This window comes from Typopeltis vanoorti, chromosome 20, assembly GCF_054136105.1.
Source record: "Typopeltis vanoorti isolate ZY-2024b chromosome 20, IOZ_Tvanoo_1.0, whole genome shotgun sequence".
Taxonomy (NCBI): Eukaryota; Metazoa; Arthropoda; class Arachnida; order Uropygi; family Thelyphonidae; genus Typopeltis; species Typopeltis vanoorti.
Genome location: NC_143568.1, coordinates 10322821 through 10340886, shown reverse-complemented (window position 1 = coordinate 10340886; position 18066 = coordinate 10322821). Strand labels below are relative to the sequence as shown.

The 18066-nt window shown below is 35.5% G+C and overlaps 1 protein-coding gene across 2 annotated transcripts in view; it reads left to right on the top strand.

Moving 5' to 3' along the window:
• Nucleotides 1–18066, top strand: part of LOC150095224 (syntenin-1-like) — a 101053-nt gene that overhangs the window by 72709 nt on the left and 10278 nt on the right. For both annotated transcript variants that reach the window (XM_090410461.1, XM_090410462.1), the window contains exon 7: nucleotides 8930–9051. In XM_090410461.1, the coding sequence (XP_090266587.1) occupies nucleotides 8930–9051 (122 nt within the window). The remainder of the gene's footprint in view (nucleotides 1–8929; nucleotides 9052–18066) is intronic.

Below are 18066 nucleotides of genomic sequence, written 5' to 3'. Positions count from 1 at the left end.
TCTTATTTTGATAGTACCGATCTTCAACTCTGGTGATATTGAGTTGGCGTGTGTTTTAGGGTTTGTTCCAGTAGCTTACTTTTCGTTGTTCGCCCTGGTTCCCTGGCAAAAACAACCAGTCGGCCTTGTTTAACCGGGTGACGCCTCAGCCGGCATGAAATTTTGTCATGTTGTACCATCATTTTGTATTTTGGTTTAAGCCGATAAGAATACAATTTGGTCGGCTAAATCTCAAATTGCCAGCCCATCCTCATTTGTTCAGTATCCAGGTAGATACCCAACAGGGTGCACCACGAGAAGGTGAGGATTGGACATTAGGTCAGAAAACCTGGCAGGTTCTCTGCATTCCTTTAAAGGCTATTTTCTCCACTATTTGTCATAAATTGAAAATCTGATCGAGAAAGCCTCTATTTGGCCTGAATATAGTTTGTTCTTCACCCGGCTTCCGTTTCCCAACCCCCCCCCTCTCAACCATTTCTCAAGTATACTTGCATATATCTTACCAGGAACACTCAATAGAAAAATGCCTCTGTAATTCTCACATTCAGTTTTATTTCCGATTTTTTATATATGTGGGTACTATGAGAGCTGTACTCCAATCATCTGAATTGATCCTTCAATATTATGCAGTGCAGTCACTGTAAGACTTTTATATCTCCATACTTTAGTATTTCTGGATGAATATCATCTACTCCTGCTGCCTTTCCACATTTCAGGCTTTTCATAGCTTTTTCTACTTCAAGTATGGATAGGTATTCTTGATTGCATGCCTGGTCAGTTTTTTTTGTTTGTTTGTTTGTTTTTTTACCACTGTGTTATCACTGATTGTATCATTTAGCAATTTTTCAAAGTAATTACTTCATACTTGAAGGATGTCTTTTTTCTCCAGTTTTCATGTGACATGTGACTTTATCGTCTCTAATTCCTTTTACAGCACTCTTTCTTCCATTTCTTAGCTTTTTCAACAACTTCTTGTTGAAGTTGTTGAAATATCAGAATATCTTGCCACCTTCTTGATATTTATTTTCTATGTTCTTTCCAAAGTCCTCCCATAACTTTTGTTTAGCTAGTTTTACACAGTATTTAGCTTTCTTACATTTGTCTCTGTATTCTCTAAGAGCACAGGCTGACTTATTTGCCAGGAACTTTTCATATGCTTTCTTCTTTTCCCTCACTCCCTCTTTAACTTCCTGTGTCCACCATGGATTTCTGATTTTTCGATCCTTGTAGACAACCTCACCACATTCCTGTCTCGCTGAATCAGTCAATGTTTTCTTCAGTATTTGCCAGTGAATCTCCAAGGTTTGCTTCCTGGTCTCAAACTCTCCTTTTTTCTTCAATAATGTTCGTGTATTTTTAGTCTGCAGTTCACATCTGAGAGCTACTCAACTTTTATTCGCTTTAAAATTTTCTTATGTTCTTTTTTTCAATATGAAATTCAATTTTATCCTGGTGAAGACTAAATGGTGATCACTTCCAATTTCAAATCCTCTGTACACTCTAGTGTCCTGCACCAGTGAGAAAACATCACTATCAACGAGACTTCTTTATTTCTTGCCCTCTTCTCTCCATGTGAATTTGTGCACATTTTTATGTTGGAACATTGTGTTAGTAATTACCAGTCCATGTCCTGAGCAGAAATCCAACAGTTATTTGTCATTATTATTAGCTTTGCTCTGTTCTCCAAATTTTCCCAGAATATTTTTGTATGTCTGACCATCATTTCCTGCTCTGCTATTTAGATCCCCAACAAGAACCAATTTTTTATTGTGTCAGTTGCTTTCTCTAAAGCCTCAAAAAAATTCCTCCACTTCACGTAGAACTTTCTGTGTGAACGTAGGCACAAATAAGTCTAATTTTTTAGTTCCCTATTCTGATATTTGCCCACATCACTCTACTTGAATTGCCTGCCATTCAAGAAGATTAGCCTGGTATTTGGTGTTTAATACTATGGCTACTTCTTCTTTTTCTTGACTGTCATTGTCTGAATATCACATTTTGTATTTATTGCTGAGAAAGATCTCACCAGTTTTGGTCTTTTTTATTTTAGTCACCCCTATTATGTCGATCTGGTACTTTCAGTTAGTTCCATTTCTTTGCCATTCAGGCTTCTTATGTTGATAGTACAATCTTGAACTCTAGTGATGTTGAGTCGGGGTGTGTTTTAGGATTTGTTTCAGTAGCTCACTTTTTTGCTGTTCACCCTGGTTCCATGGCAAAAACAATGGGGGCTTTGTCTAACCAGGCGATGTCCCATCTGGCATGAAATTCTGTCATGTTGTACCATCATTTTATATTATGGTTTAAGCCAGGGGTCTTCAACCTTTCAGACAGTGCAGGTCTCATTAAAAAGTTCAATGAAGCCCGCGGCCACTAGGCTGTACTGCGGTATTTAGAATTGTAAGATGCTTTCCAGATTCACAAGGAACTCTTTGCATTTCATACTTTACATAACATCCTATAAAAATAAACTAAACAAACTCTTTTAAGAACGTAGGTAGGAGTCGGGATCATGTAAATACAATTAATACTTGAAAAAAATAATTTAATGAAGAAAACATTCATTTCTAACAATTGCAATGGGCATCTCGGCAATGTTTTTTCTTGACCAGCTTGTCGATGTTGGCATCAGTGTTGGAAGTCACTATGGGCAGAATGTTCTCAAGATGTTCGTCCGTAATCTGAGTTCTTGTCTTGGACTTCATATGCTTCATTCTGGAGAAGAACTGCTCACATAAGTATGTGCTTCTAACAAAGCGCACATCCTTCAAAGCATGGCAGTGAAGATTATTGAATGCATCCTCAGAAATGTAGTGTTTGTAAAATGTAAGCAAGGGCACATTGAATAATTTTTCCCTCAAAGAAGAGTTGTTTTGGTGTTCAAGCTGCTTTATTTGTACTGAGTCTGGCATTTCAGCAGCATTGACACTGAATGGCATTGAAAATTAATCTAAAGAAGACTGTTAGTTACATAAATCACTAAATCTCTCTTCGAACTCACTTCGCAACAAGGCTAATTTTGTAGCGTATTCATCAAGAGACGAACAGTTGGACTCAGCGAGAAGCTGAAAATTAGTTAAATCTTTTTTTTGCGAGTTGGGCCTCCCAAAGTTTGAGCTTGGCCACAAAAGCTTTGATGTGATCAAACAGAGTGTGCACCAGTTGATCTTTGGATTGTAGCCATGTATTTAGGTCATTCATATGCAACGAGATGTCAGTCACAAAGGCAAAATCTGTCATCCACTTCGGATCGTTAAATTCCGCAATCGGATTCCCCTTGATTTGCGTGAACTGCTGTATTTCGCTCCTTAAGTCAAAGACACTTTTAAGAACCTTTCCTCTGCTCAACCAATGCACATCACTATAATAAACCACATCGCCGTGATCCGCTTCGCACTCTTGGGTCAAAAACTCTTGGAATTGACGATGATTCAATCCCCTTGCCCTAATAATGTTGACGTCAGTCACAATAACTTTCATGACATTCTCAAATCCAATAGTTTTTATGCACAAATTTTCCTGGTTGATTAAAACAGTGGTATTGGATGAAATCTTTTCCTTCTAGTTCCGGTTCTTTTCATAGCAGTGCAACAAACCCTTCATTCTTTCCCACCATAGCAGGGGCACCATCAGTTACCACACCCTTGAGGTTGGTTAAGCTGAGGTCGAAACGCTGGAGCGTTTTCTTGGCGGCTTCAAAAATATCAGTGCCTTTCATCATTCCTTTCATAGGTAAGAGCGCTAGCAGTTCTTCTGTCACATTGAATTGTTGATCGATGCCACAGACAAAGATAGCCAGTTGTGCTATATCCTTCACATTTGTGTTATCATCTAAAGCAAGTGAATATGACGGAAAATGAGACGACAGTTTTTTTAAAGTTCCTTCAATGTCATTGACAAGTTCTTTGACATGTCATGCTACAGTTACCCCAGACAAAACTCGATTTTTTAGACACTTCCTTATTATTCGGGCACAGAATATTCCCAGCAGCGATGAGACACTCATTCACAAACTCGCTATCCAAGAAGACTTTTGATTTTTTAGCAATTTTTTAGCTATTACACAACTTACTTTGACGCACGCTTCGCTCTCTTCCTTTTAAACGTACCCTGCTGGCATTTTAAATCAATTTGGAGACGGTTCACTTTGTCCACACAAAGCCACCCTTGGAGGTGATCGAAATTGGACGCATGCTTTGTCTCATAGTGTCGTTTTATATTGTATTCTTTTGATACCGACACTGACTCACGACAAATTAAACACATTGGCTTATCGTCGATCGGCACAAAAAAGTACAAATTGGTCCACTTTTCATTAAAAACCTGACAAGAATCACTTGAATTATGCTTTTTACTAGATGCCATAGAGATGGAAGGTGAACCTGAAAAATGAATCAAAATGGCCGTGTAACGGTTATTATCCACTAAATATGTCTCACACTAATGAAAAAAGTCTGGGAATATGAAACCACAATAGGCTATGGCTGACATGACGAACCTGCGTGTGCTTATACATGAATATCACACTACTGACTGACTGACTGTGGATATGATCCTCTTGTATTTATATGAAAATAACGAAGTATCGAGAACCTTCGAGATGTATCTGGAAGGCACTAGACAGCCCGCTCGAATGAACTGCTACTTCAGCCATCTACCTCTGATATTGTTACTAGTACTTAAATACCACTTGGTGCCGGTAGATGGCTGAAGAAGCATGTCTGTTTAATATTTATTTTTATAGGATTTTATGTAAAGTATCAAATGCACAGCGTTCCTTGTGAATCTGGAAAGCTTTTTACAATTCTAAATACTGCAGTATAGCTTATTGGCCTGCGGGCTTCATTAAAATTCTTTTTTATTTAATCGCGTTTTAATGTTAAGTAGTAGTTTTTTCAAAATGGCCAGCTGGCCATGGCAAAGAGCTCCGCGGGCCACCTGTGGCCCATGGGCCATGCATTGAAGACCCCTGGTTTAAGCCAATAAGAATACAATTCAGTCGGCTAATTCCCAAATTGCCAGCCCATCCTCCTTCGTTCAGTATCCAGGTAGATACCTAACAGGGTGCATTACGAGAAGGTGAGGATTGGACATTAGTTTAGGAGCTCTGTTCGGTTGTCCTCATTCCTTTAAAGGCTATGTGGAGGTCTCCTCTCAGTTATACAGCTTTGACCCTGAAGCACCCCTTGGATAAAATAGGATATTTTTATTTAATAAAGCATAAGTTTCTAAGGAAAATCTTTTTAACTTTAAGGAAACTCTGAAGAATAATTACTAAAGAAAGAGCCATACAGCTTCATTTCAATGAAATTACATAGAAAAAGTGGATATTAAAGATCCAACATTATTTCAAGAATGCTTGTAGTTTGTGAAATGAAAGTTTTGTAAATTTGATCTGAGAGCTTACAAGAATACAATTCTTGGCATTGGAATTGCCCCAACTTGCACTATTTAAATGAACACAACAACTGCCCAAGCATCCATATGTTAACTTTTATTAGTGCGTTTTATAAGGGTATTGCTGGCCTGACAGCTATTTGGAACTGGTTGACTGACCTCAGAGACCGAGCAGAAACTTTAAAAGAGCACCAACTGTTATTCAATACTAAAGAAATCTAATGTCAGAGAAATTGTATTTTTCATAAGTGAACTTTCAATTGCTGCATAAAAGTAATTACCAAAGAAAGATCCATACGGCTTCATTCTGGCAAGTCCATTCTAGTAACAAAAATGAATGCAAATAAATTACATTTTTCATAAAATTAACGTTTTTACTGTTCTTTCTGTACTTGTTATTTATTGACTTTTCCTTCTTTGAATAGTAGTTCTCACACAAAGGAAATCACCAATCTTCATAATCACTAATCACTTTATTAAACTCCTGTTGACTACTTGGATATATTATTTTTAAAAATGGGGGGGGGGGGGGATCTTGAGCAAGTACATTTTTTGCTTGGCAAGTAATATTTTACATAATTTGTCAAGCCCTAGTTATTGGGGTAGATGTCATTGCTGCAATGTTCAATTTCTTTCCTTCTTCTTTAAGTGTGGCTGGTTTGCTTCTGTACACTACATTTTTCAGGTAGATCTACAAGTAAAAGTCAGCCAGGATTAGATAAGTTGGGAGCTTACTTACACTTCAGCTTGACATAGCACCTGGATAATGGAAAAGGAACTTAGTGTTGTTGGTAACAAACATTCTCATCTCCTCCATGCAAATGATAATGGCAGTCACAATGGATATTTTTAACATGTTAAAGTGTTACACGTTACACCATGTGTGACTCTCCTGTTCAGAAAGTATTGTCCCACTTATATCCCTGAATGATACATCATAATACAGACTATAAGTCCTATAAGACCATAGCCAAATTTTCCTCAGCCAATGATGAGCAATCTCCAGAATCATTGCTTGCTCACATCTTAAGTACTGTTCCTAGTAATTCATTATAATTTCTTCAAATCATTTTTTGCGATGGAGTTCTGTTGAAAATCCGCATTTCTGCCACCTTTGAATTTCACATGCATTTTCAGATACCACTACTACTACTGCAAACTAACTTTGTGTTATTCAAACAGTTATGTACCGTATTTTTTTTTTTTTTTTTTTTTAAGATTTCCATTATGGGTATCTTGTTTTGTCTTTGCAAACTAATGCCATCTGTTAGATGTATACCCTGCTAATTAGAGAATATTAAAACATTAAAATTGTGCTTTGCCATAACTATACATATTTGTTTAATAACTATATGCACATCTTTTCCAAGATGCTCTGTATATACGTTATTTGTTAATATTGCACATTATAATTATTCATCATCGGAGACCTCCAGGGAGTCAAGGACTCATCAAGGGAGGCTGTAGATCACCTACACCAGATGTCATACCTTCTCTTAAACTCATTCACACTGGATGCGCTCACCAGTTCAACAGGCAAATTGTTCCACTCGCTCACTGCTCTATGAGAGAAAAATTTAGCCCTCACTCCTTTCTTAACTGTAGATGAAGAAAACTTCCACAGATGCCTCCCCTTATCCTCTCTTCACCTTAGAATAATGAAAAATATCATCAGTTGATAAACTCTAATGCTCTTTCAGAAGTTTATAGACTTCTATAATATCACCCTGCTTTCTCCTGTTTATCAGTGTCTGCAGGCCATTAATCTGTCTCCATAATCCTGATTTCATCTTTGTTACTCTTCTTTTCACCCACAGCTTCTTTATCCCCTAGGAATCCAGGAAACAAGTCCAGTGCAGTCATATCAATACATTGTAAAGAGGCAAAGTGACTTCCTTATTCTTACATGTCATGTTACATGTGTTTGTTTCAATATTGCAGTTATTCTCTGAGTTAAAATTCATTTTCCTTATCCTTTTCTTTCATTTCATTATCCTTTAAATTTCAGTTTCCTCTTCACCATAACTCTAAAGATATACCTCATCAACTTCTTGTAACCTCTCATCAATTTCTTGTGACATAATCCCACCAATATAACATGCCATTAGAAATCTCATCATGCCAAAATGCATAACTTTACACTTGTTCACATTGAATTGACAGCCATTATCATTGGCCGCTGTTACAACTTATTCAAATTATTCTGTAATAATTGTATATCGGTAGCATCCTTGATTGCCCTGCATATCTTTGCATCATCAGCAAACAGTTGAATGCCTCAGATCAGATCCTTCCAGTATCATTAAGCTTAATATGGATTGAATAACAGTGATCCAAAGACTGATCCCTGGGGAACACCACTGTTCTCCTTAAGTCTGGTAGATTCACACCCACCATATACCACTTTCTGATACCTATCCATCAGCTACCCACTTATCTGACTCAGTAGTTCATATTCTAATCCCATATTCTCCAGTTTATGCAACAGCCTTTCATGTGGTATCCTATCAAATGCCTTAGCAAAGTCTAACAGTACCATAGTATGTCCATTTCCTTTATCCATTTCAGCCTTAATATTATTATAAAATTTGAGCAAATTGCTAAAACATAACTTCTGTTTAGTAAACCTATTCTGTTCTTTGTCAAGTGTACCTTGTCTGTCAACCCATTTCTGATGTGAGTAGTTCTTCCCAACTTCTCTAACATCTTCACGACCACTCCAGAAATACTGATACGTCAGTAGTTAGACACATCAGTTTTTGCACCCCCCCCCCCTTGTACAATGGAATTATCATACATTCTTTCCATTCCTGTGGGAGCTTTCCTGAGATGAGACTCAAGTTATACAAACATATCCAGGGCCAAGCCATTTTAGTTGAACATTCCTTTAGCACACATGCTGATATCCCATTGGCCACCCTATTGCTGAATTGATATCCAGGTTATGCAACAGCTCATGAACTTTATTCTTATGCACCTCTGTCTCTTCTTTTAGTAGTGGTACCACTTGCACCATGTTACATACACCTGGTTGATAGATTTTAGAGAAGTGAACAATCTCATCTCTTCTGACACAAGGATACTGTTGGCATTCACTAAAGTTATTCTTCTAATTCATTTTTTCTTTTACTTGCAGTATAGTGATAAAAATTATTTTGGGTTGCATTTAGTGTGCATGGCAATTTCTTTTCATACTCTGATTTAGCTTTCCGTACAATACTCGTAAATTTTCTGGCCTGCACTTTATATATTTCATAACTCCTCTCACCCTTATTCTCATGATATTCTTTCCATAGTATCTTTTTCTTATGGATCTCTTGCTTAATAAGCTTACACATCCATTTCACTTCCACCTTATTTGCAATTTGAACTCTAGGGACACACTCAGATACTGCCTCATTTAAGTACCTTTTCGAAGGTTTCCATGTATTGCTGAATTCACTTAATTCATGTATTGCTGAATTGAGTGAAGTCAACAATATTAATTAAGGTATAATTTTATATTCATTTTGTATTGTTATAATTTTTGTAGGTTAATGGGCAGAATGTTATAGGACTAAAAGACAAAGATATCAATTCTATTTTAGAAGATTGTGGTGATATCATTACTTTGACAATTATGCCTGAGTTTGTTTACAGCCACATGATGAAGCAGTAAGTATAAGGTTTCATTTTTTGCAAATGGTATTATATAATAATTTTTTTCAAAACAATACAATAATAAATACATACAATAATAAAAAGTTGCACTTTCCTTAACTCTGACCATGTTCCTGATTACTCTCCACGTGTCCCTCATTGTCTACTTTCCAGCCAGTCTAATTTTTAGTCTAATCTGCTGCAATTGCTACAAAACTTGAAATTAACCTCTTTGTAAAGAGTACAAAACATCCCTTCATTGTTTGTCCTAACTGTTTTCAGTTTAGCATTAGAGAAATGCATTAGAATAGCAACTTAAACTTACTGTACTGTAACTTGCAGTACAGTAAGTTTAAGTATAACCTCTTATATTTAGTTAACAGAATTTACAAAGCATCATCAAATCTACATGCATCTATGTAGACCAAGATGAATTAGCATTAAATTATTTGGAACATCAGAATAAGTATTCAAGGAGAACAAAGTATAGTGTCAATAATTAAAGTCTGCTAGTAATAATAAATGAAATCTGGCAAATTGAGAGAGCTGAATACATTGGAAGAATAGTTGGTTTCATCCAATAGGAACAAAAGAATGATCCCAAAGACAATGCAAACATAGCATCTATCTTTTGTAGACTGAGCTGAAAAATTAAAAAATAAGAATGGAGGGAAATAGTTCTTATTGTTATAAACCTAGGAGGCCCAGAAGTTTATATTACATTGCCTTTTTGTACAGACCCAGAATAAACAGCAGAATTTCTACATTGAAAAACATACATGAGTGAGCCAATAAGAAGGAATCGCATGATTCGTAATGACTCAGTATAGTAAGTTTGTTATGTGATTCCCACCCATAAAAGATTGTAAACCTGTAGTACATTAATGCTGTGGATAAGCTATAAACTTTCTTCTGTTTTTTTATTTATTTTATAGTATTTTTTATTTTTATTTATTTCTTATATAATCCAAGAACCCCTACTCTAGAGAGCAAACATGCTTTTCAAGACACTTCAGGACTCCAGTAAGTGGAACAGTGGTCTCATACCAGACAATGAAATTCATCTCCCAACTAAGGATGATCACAAGCATCCATGCTTATGACAGGATTCATATCTTCAGCATGTTTTATTGGAGAACAGATATATTAATTACTCAGCCATTCAAGTGAACAAAGTTGTCCAGTTTCTAAGTTGCAAGTACTAACCTAAGTTGCAACTTAGGTTAGTACTTCACTCCCCAACAGGCTGTGGATTCAAATCTCACTATCCTTATGGATGTATATGAATTTGATTGCATACTATGAGACCATTGTTCTTCATTTGAGACAAAGTGGTTTGGAAAGGTTCCATGTTTGGTCTGTAGAGTAGAGTTTCCAGATCGTCTGTTCCTTAGCCCCCATAGTACTAACGTATGATAGTCTTACAATATTACATGGATGGGATTCACATTAAAAAAAAAACAAAAAAACATTGTATGCCTACTCTTGGCACATTGCCAAGGTCGGCTCTATGAAGCGTCAGCATACAATGTTTTTTTTTTTTTTTTAATGTGAATCCCATCCATGTAATATTGTAAGACTATCATACGTTAGTACTATGGGGGCTAAGGAACAGATAATCTGGAAACTCTACTCTACAGACCAAACATGGAACCTTTCCAAACCACTTTGTCTCAAATGAAGAACAATGGTCTCATAGTATGAAATCAAATTCATATAATAAGTTTGTTGGTGACCAATTCGTACATCCTTTATTTCTTTCTCTTTATACATAAATTTTCCAACTGTTGTACAAGCAAAATAGTTACCACTTTAAGAACTAAAATTTTCATAAAAGAAAAGCTAATTTTCCCACTTATAATAATAAACATTCATCCCAAGAAACACATTGATTACCTAATATCGGAATGGATTCTCCTTCTTTTGACATGCGCAGAAGTGTCGAAGGGTCTTACATCTGTGGGCGTATGGTATATATATATATATATATATATATATATATATAGTTAATGAAGCCATGATATCATTAACATTTTAAATCAGATATCATTAACATTTTAAACCTTTTCATCAAGAGGATATATTAATATTAATTATAGTAACAGTACTTCACTTTTACTATAATAAATAATAACAATAACCTCACTATCAGAACCCTGTGAATACTGTTAATTTATTACTGCTGAAAGCAAAAATTAGTTCTTTGATATGGGTTTAGCGGCTTTTTGCTGCTGTAGAAAATGGTATGGTGCATACATTCTTATCAGTTTTATTGGATGATGAGGAATTTATTGAGCATTCACTTCACATATTCATCTGTTCTGTTAACATAAATTATTCAACTTTTTATTTTAAACTATTGATAAATGATATTGTAATTGAAGAAATGCATTTAAAAACAATAATATCAAACTAATTTTTGGTGAGAGCCTGTGTAGCTCAGTGGATGTGGCGTTTGCACACCACTGCGCTAGGCCGCACGAAGGAAGTCTTGGTTTCGAGTCTAGTCGGCGACTAGAGGAAATTTTTCTAAGCCTTTTTTCGACCGGTTCCCGAGTTAGTCGATCTCTGGCACGGGCAAGCAGGTTTTTCCTCCCGGAAACTCGGGTTTTTCGTCCTGTAAACTCAAGAAAATCGACCGTAGAACCCACATTATTTCAGACATTTAATATATTGTGTTAGGGTTAGAGACCACGAGATGGCGGCACATTTGAGCCGTCTCTCTTCACTGCGTACCGCTTAATTAGTGATAGCCTTGGGCCATCTGTCTCTGATTGGGTACCAGTGGAGATTGAACTGCCCACTCAGTCTCCAAAAGTTAGATAGGGCTAAATGGCCTCGCCTACTCCCGTATATACGGGAATAAAAAGGCGTTAGCTGATTTTTTTTTTTTTTTTTTTTTTTTTTTTTTTTTTTTTTTTTTTTTTTGTGTCTGACTCCAGTTTCTATTATTGAATCTAGATGTCTCTAATGTTTGATTTTTTACTAAGTAATGTGGGGGGTGAGAGAAACAAAGTAAAGCACTTCAAACCAACTCTGGAAAAATTCCACTTGGATGCTGTTAAAATAGCATATCAAAATGAGATCCGTCAATGCATAAAGGAAGAAGTTAACATTGAAAATGAATGAAACTTTCTGAAAAATAGCTAACTCAGCAGACAGATTTTTAGAAAAAAAAATTTAAACCAAATAATCACTGGATAACACCGAAATAATGAGATTATGGGAGCAGAAAAGACAGGCTAAGAACATCTGAATAAACTGTATAATGGCAAAAATAGAATATATTACAGAAGCTTACAAAACCAGATGGACAGTATGTTCCCAAATGCAAAAATAAATTGGCTGAATGATAAATCAGACAAATATACAGAAGCCTATTTACAACATGACTCCAAATTTCTTTACAGTTAATGAGATTACTAAAGACTACATTCCTTCACCTCTCACCATGAAAGATTTTTCAGACAAGATATCTGGAAATATTACAGAAATAGAACACATGTGGTACAACTATTTCTCTAACATCTTAGAAGATAAAAGGTTTAACCACATATACTGACAGCATCCATAATACTAGAGGAAGAGGTAATCCTTTCACTTAAATGAAATCACCAAAAGCGCCTGGAATTGATGAAATATCCACAGAGCTCTATGACAATGGTTGACCTGATCTAATTAAACAACTAACCAAACTTTTCATTGGGTGTATCCCAAATGATTAGAAAATTGGCAACATCTTGCCTATACATAAAAAATGTGATATTCAAAACTGTAACAATTATAGACCAATTACTCTTCTTTGACATCCTCGTGAAATCTTTCTAAAAATAATACAGAATCATCTAAATAACATTTGCAAACAGCTAATAGAAGAACAAGCTGACTTTACAAAAATACAAGTTAACAAATCTTTACTCTTCATACTCTGACTGAAATGACCTTTATTGCTGATTTGTGGATTTTAAACAAGCACTTAATTCTGTTATTAGAGGACAACTTATTCAAATATTAGCAAAGAAAAAAATACAGTTTGAAACAGTAAGATTTGTTTCAAACTACTATCAGAATACAAATGCAGTAGTTCAATATAAAAATATCGCAACTAAAGAGCTTGAAATCAAATGAGGAGTTAAGCAAAAATGTCCACTCTCCCCCATTCCTTTTTAACATATTCATCCAAAAACTCATTAAAGAAACATTGTCCTTGACAAAAGGAGTAAGTCATTGAAAGACCAATCACACATTATATATGCTTGCAAAATTACAAGAAACCTGCAGAAATTCTATTAGGATTATAAGTTCAAGTAAAAGAAAGATAATGAAAAATTTGAAACACACAGAAGATATACAGCTTGCACTTAATCAGGAAACCATAGAACAAGTTAATGGTTTTAATTACCTAGGAGCATACTTGACTTCAAATTTAAATGATATAGCAGCAAAAAAACACTCTCCACAGTATATCTTATGGTCAAAGAAGAATAAACTTAATAAAATTTTGAAAAACCTCAAAATTCCTCTCTGTTTCTTAAAAAAAGAAACAGAGAGAAAACTGTTATCTTTTGAAATGAAATGCTTCAGGAAAATAAACAGAACTTATTGGACAGAACATAAGACCAATGCACAAGTTCTGTATTTCAATATCTAACTCAACAATTCTTAACATAGTTAAGCATCAGCTCTGCTGGTAGACAGACTTCCTTGCCTGGTATTTGAGGGCACAATAAGCCCCAGAGGAATACCAAGACCAACATGGCATGAAGCTCTTTGGCCAACAGCATTGGCCTTTCAGAACTGTTGGCATATCAAAGAGCTTGCTTTAGACTGAGAATGGTGGACGGCTTTTATCCATGCATGTGGGACTCAACTCATCTTGAGAACAGAAAACTTCAAAACTGTTGTTTACTTAGAAGATTTCCTTAAAAAAAAAGAAACAGATGGGGGGTGCAGTTATAAATTCATTACTTTCCAAAATCCAGGCCCATAGTAAAGTGCAGTTAATTCACAGCTGAACACATTGGAATTATATAATCATTTTCACAAAGTTATTACCAGTTAGGATTTTAAAAATTCACACCACATATACAAAATTTACAGAGAAACTTAATTTCTCTAGTTATTTTTTAAACAGAAATGTTTTAATGAGATTTCCAGGAATGATTTATGCATACATTTTTGATAAAAGTTTAAGAAAAATCACTGAAGGGAAAACTTGTGAAAAACAAGTTGGGTTTTAAGATAAACAAGAACTCATCACATCAAATTCCTGCTATGTACCATGAAAGATTTACATCATTACTTCCTATCTACAATTTTCCTCTAAATCGGATCGTTATCAAGACTCCAACATTATCAGATCTTATATTTCTATCTTCTAAGGCACTTTTTACCATATCAATCCATCTATATCTTAGTCTTCTTTTGGGTCTTTTTTCTGCCAACCTGGCAGAGAACACTTGTTTTGCTAATCTTTCCTCTCCCATTCTGTTTAAGTGACCATACCACCTGCGATTACCTCTGCTAACGCATTCCTGGATGCTGACAATGTCAAGTTCTTTCGTAATATAATCATTTTTAATATGATATTGTCATTGATGACATCTGTTACCGCTGATCTTTCTCAGGACTCTCATATCAGCGGTCTCTAGTCTTTGGTCAAGTGTTTTACTTCTGACCGAGCTCTCAGATCCATAAGTTAAAATTGGTTTGAATACTGTCTTGTATACAGCTAATTTAGTGTTTTGACTAATTCTCTCTTATTCCATATAATAGAGAAATTATTCAGTTGACTTCCTGCCATATCATCTTTGTTGATTCTGTTGTCTATTTCCATATTTAATTTACCATCTTCACTAAAAATCATGCTCAAGTAGCTGAATGTTTTACTTGTTCTATAGGTTCTCCATTCACAATGCAGTTGATATTTTCAATGTTTCAGCCTATTTTCATTGTCTTGTTATTGCTGACCTTCATACCATATCTATCACAACAGTTATTCAATTTAGTCAGAGAAACTTGCAGTCTTCTAGCGGATTTCTTTAGAAGTACATCGTCTGCATAAAGCAAAGAGTTGACATTAAGGTCTCCAATTTTGATATCAGGTTTAATACTTCATAATGCAATCCATATAGATAATGAATAACAGAGGGGATAATGTACATCCCTATCTGACACCAGATTTAACATTAAACCATCTTCTTGTACTTCTTTTAATTCTAACTGCTGACTTACAACTCGAGGTGCTTAAGGGTCAAAGCTATATAACCGAGAGGAGACCTCCACATAGCCTTTAAAGGAATGCGGAGAACCGACCAGGGCTTCTGACCTAATGTCCAATCCTCACCTTCTCGTGGTGCACCATGTTGGGTATCTACTTGGATACTGAACGAATGAGGATGGGCTGGTAATTTGGGATTTAGCCTACCAAATTGTATTCTTATTGGTTAAACCAAAATAAAAAATGATGGTACAACATGACAAAATTTCATGCTGGCTGGGCGTCGCCCGGTTAAACAAAGCCCCCATTGTTTTTTCCAGGGCGAACAGCGAAAAGTCAGCCACTGGAACAAATCTGAAAACACACCCCAACTCAACATCACCAGAGTTAAAGATCAGTACTATCAACATAAGAAACCTGAATGGCAAAGAAACGGAACTAGCTGAGGAATTAGATAAGTACCAGATCGACATAATAGGGGTGACTGAAACTAAAAAGACAAAAACTGGTGAGATCTTTCTGAGCAATAAATACAAAATGTTATATTCAGGCAATGACAATCAAGGAAAAGAAGGAGTAGCCATAGTATTCAACACAAAATACGAGGCTAATCTTCTTGAATGGCAGTCAGTCTCAAGTAGAGTAATGTGGGCAAATATGAGAATGGGGGAACTGGACAATGAGACTTATTTGTGCCTATGGTCCCACAGAAGGTTCTACTAACGTAGAAGTGGAGGAATTTTTTGAGTCTTTAGAAAAAGCAACTGATACAATGAAAAAGGAAAATTTGGTTCTTGTTAGGGATCTAAATACAGTGGTATCTCGCTAATCCGAACTAATAAAAACCGTGCTCATTCGGATTAGCAAATTTCCCCCAAGAGGCAACAATAACTAGCGTTTAAGACAAAAATAATCAGATTCTAATGATACGTTAATTTAATTCTGTAAATAAATGAGGTAACTAATAGAAAAAAAGCTACTGTACTGTAACGTAAAAATTAAACGTCGCTGTACCAGCCTTGATGATCCACATGAAGGATGCCCAAAAAGTGTATGTACTGTATTATTGAGGACTCTGATTTAATAAAATTGCATAGTGCAGTAAATAATTTAATTTGCGTAAAAAATATCACTTTCTTGTACAAAACAAAAAAAGTTTCACAAAATAACACAAAAAGTTTTTTTTATTTCTTTGTAAAAAAGGTTACTGAAACTTTTTTCGAATGCTTCTTCTCAGAGCTGCATTAGAAACAAAATTTTGTGGTATGGCGTATCATTCTGCTTAGCCCATTCTATACACATATTGAAGCTGTCAACTGCCTCTCCATGTTTTACTTTTTTTTCTTCGAGTTCTTCATCGTCATCATCGTCTTCTAATTCATTCTGCATTGTCATATTTATAATTTCAGCATCTGATTTGATTTTTAATTCACTTTCGGTTCTACCTGTAATCCATTCCGTAACATCTGTTTGTGAAATTTCAACATCTGGATTTATATTTTTAACCATAACATGCATGTTTTGAATTTCCTCTTTTTGTGTATCACCATAGTTATCTTGGTAAATTCTAGAAGGCCACAGTTTTTTTCCATGACGCTCGAATTGCTTCAGGTTCAATATAGAAAATAAATATCAAGAAGGTGACTAAATATTCTGGAGGTTGTTGAAGAAGCTTAGGAATGGAGGAAAGAGTGCTGTAAAAGGAGTTAGAGATGATAAAGGTGACATGAAAATGGGAGAAAAAGATTTCCTTGAAGTATGGAGTAATTACTTTGAAAAACTGCTAAATGGAACAAGCAGTGGTGACAGCACAGTGGTAAAAAACACTGACCAAGCATGCAGTCAGGAATACATATAAATACTTGAAGTAGAAAAAGCCATCAAAGGCCTGAAATGTGGAAAGACAGCAGGAGTAGATATTCGACCAGAAATGCTGAAGTATGGTGGTATAAAAGTCTTACAGTGGCTGCACTGCATAGTTCAGAAAGCCTGCACAGAGGGACAAATTCCCGATGATTGGAGTAGAGCTCTCATAGTACCCATATATAAAAAGGGAAATAAAACTGAATGTGAGAATTATGGAGGTATTTCCCTGCTGAGTGTTCCTGGCAAGATCTATGCAAGTATACTCGAGAAACAGTTGAGAAGAATTATGGAAGAAAAGCTGGGTGAAGAACAAGCTGGATTCAGGCCAAATAGAGGCTGTCAGGATCAGATCTTCACTTTACGACAAATAGTCGAGACAGCGTGGGAATATAACAAAGATCTGTATTTAAGTTTTGTTGATTTCGAAAAGGCATATGACAAGGTGCCAAGAGCGAAGCTATTCAATATGCTACAGTTATATGGTGTGAATGGGGCATTATATCAAGCAATACTTAGTCTTTATTTGAGTTGTAAGTCAGCAGTTAGAATTGAAGGAAGTACAGGAAGATGGTTTAATGTTAAATCTGGTGTGAGACAAGGATGTACATTATCCCCTCTGTTATTCATTATCTATATGGATCAAATTATGAAGGAAAGTGGTATTAAACATGATATCAAAATTGGAGATGTTAATGTCAGCATTTTTGCTTTATGCTAACAATGTTATACTTCTAAATAAATCCGCTACAAGTCTGCAAGATTCTCTGACTAAATTGAATAACTGTTCTAATAGATATGATATGAAGGTCAGCAATAAAAAGACAAAGACAATGAAAATAGTCAGAATCATTAAAAATGTCAACTGTGTTGTGAATGGAGAACCTGTGGAACAAGTAAAACATTTCAGCTACTTAGGCACGATTTTTAGTGAAGATGGTAAATTA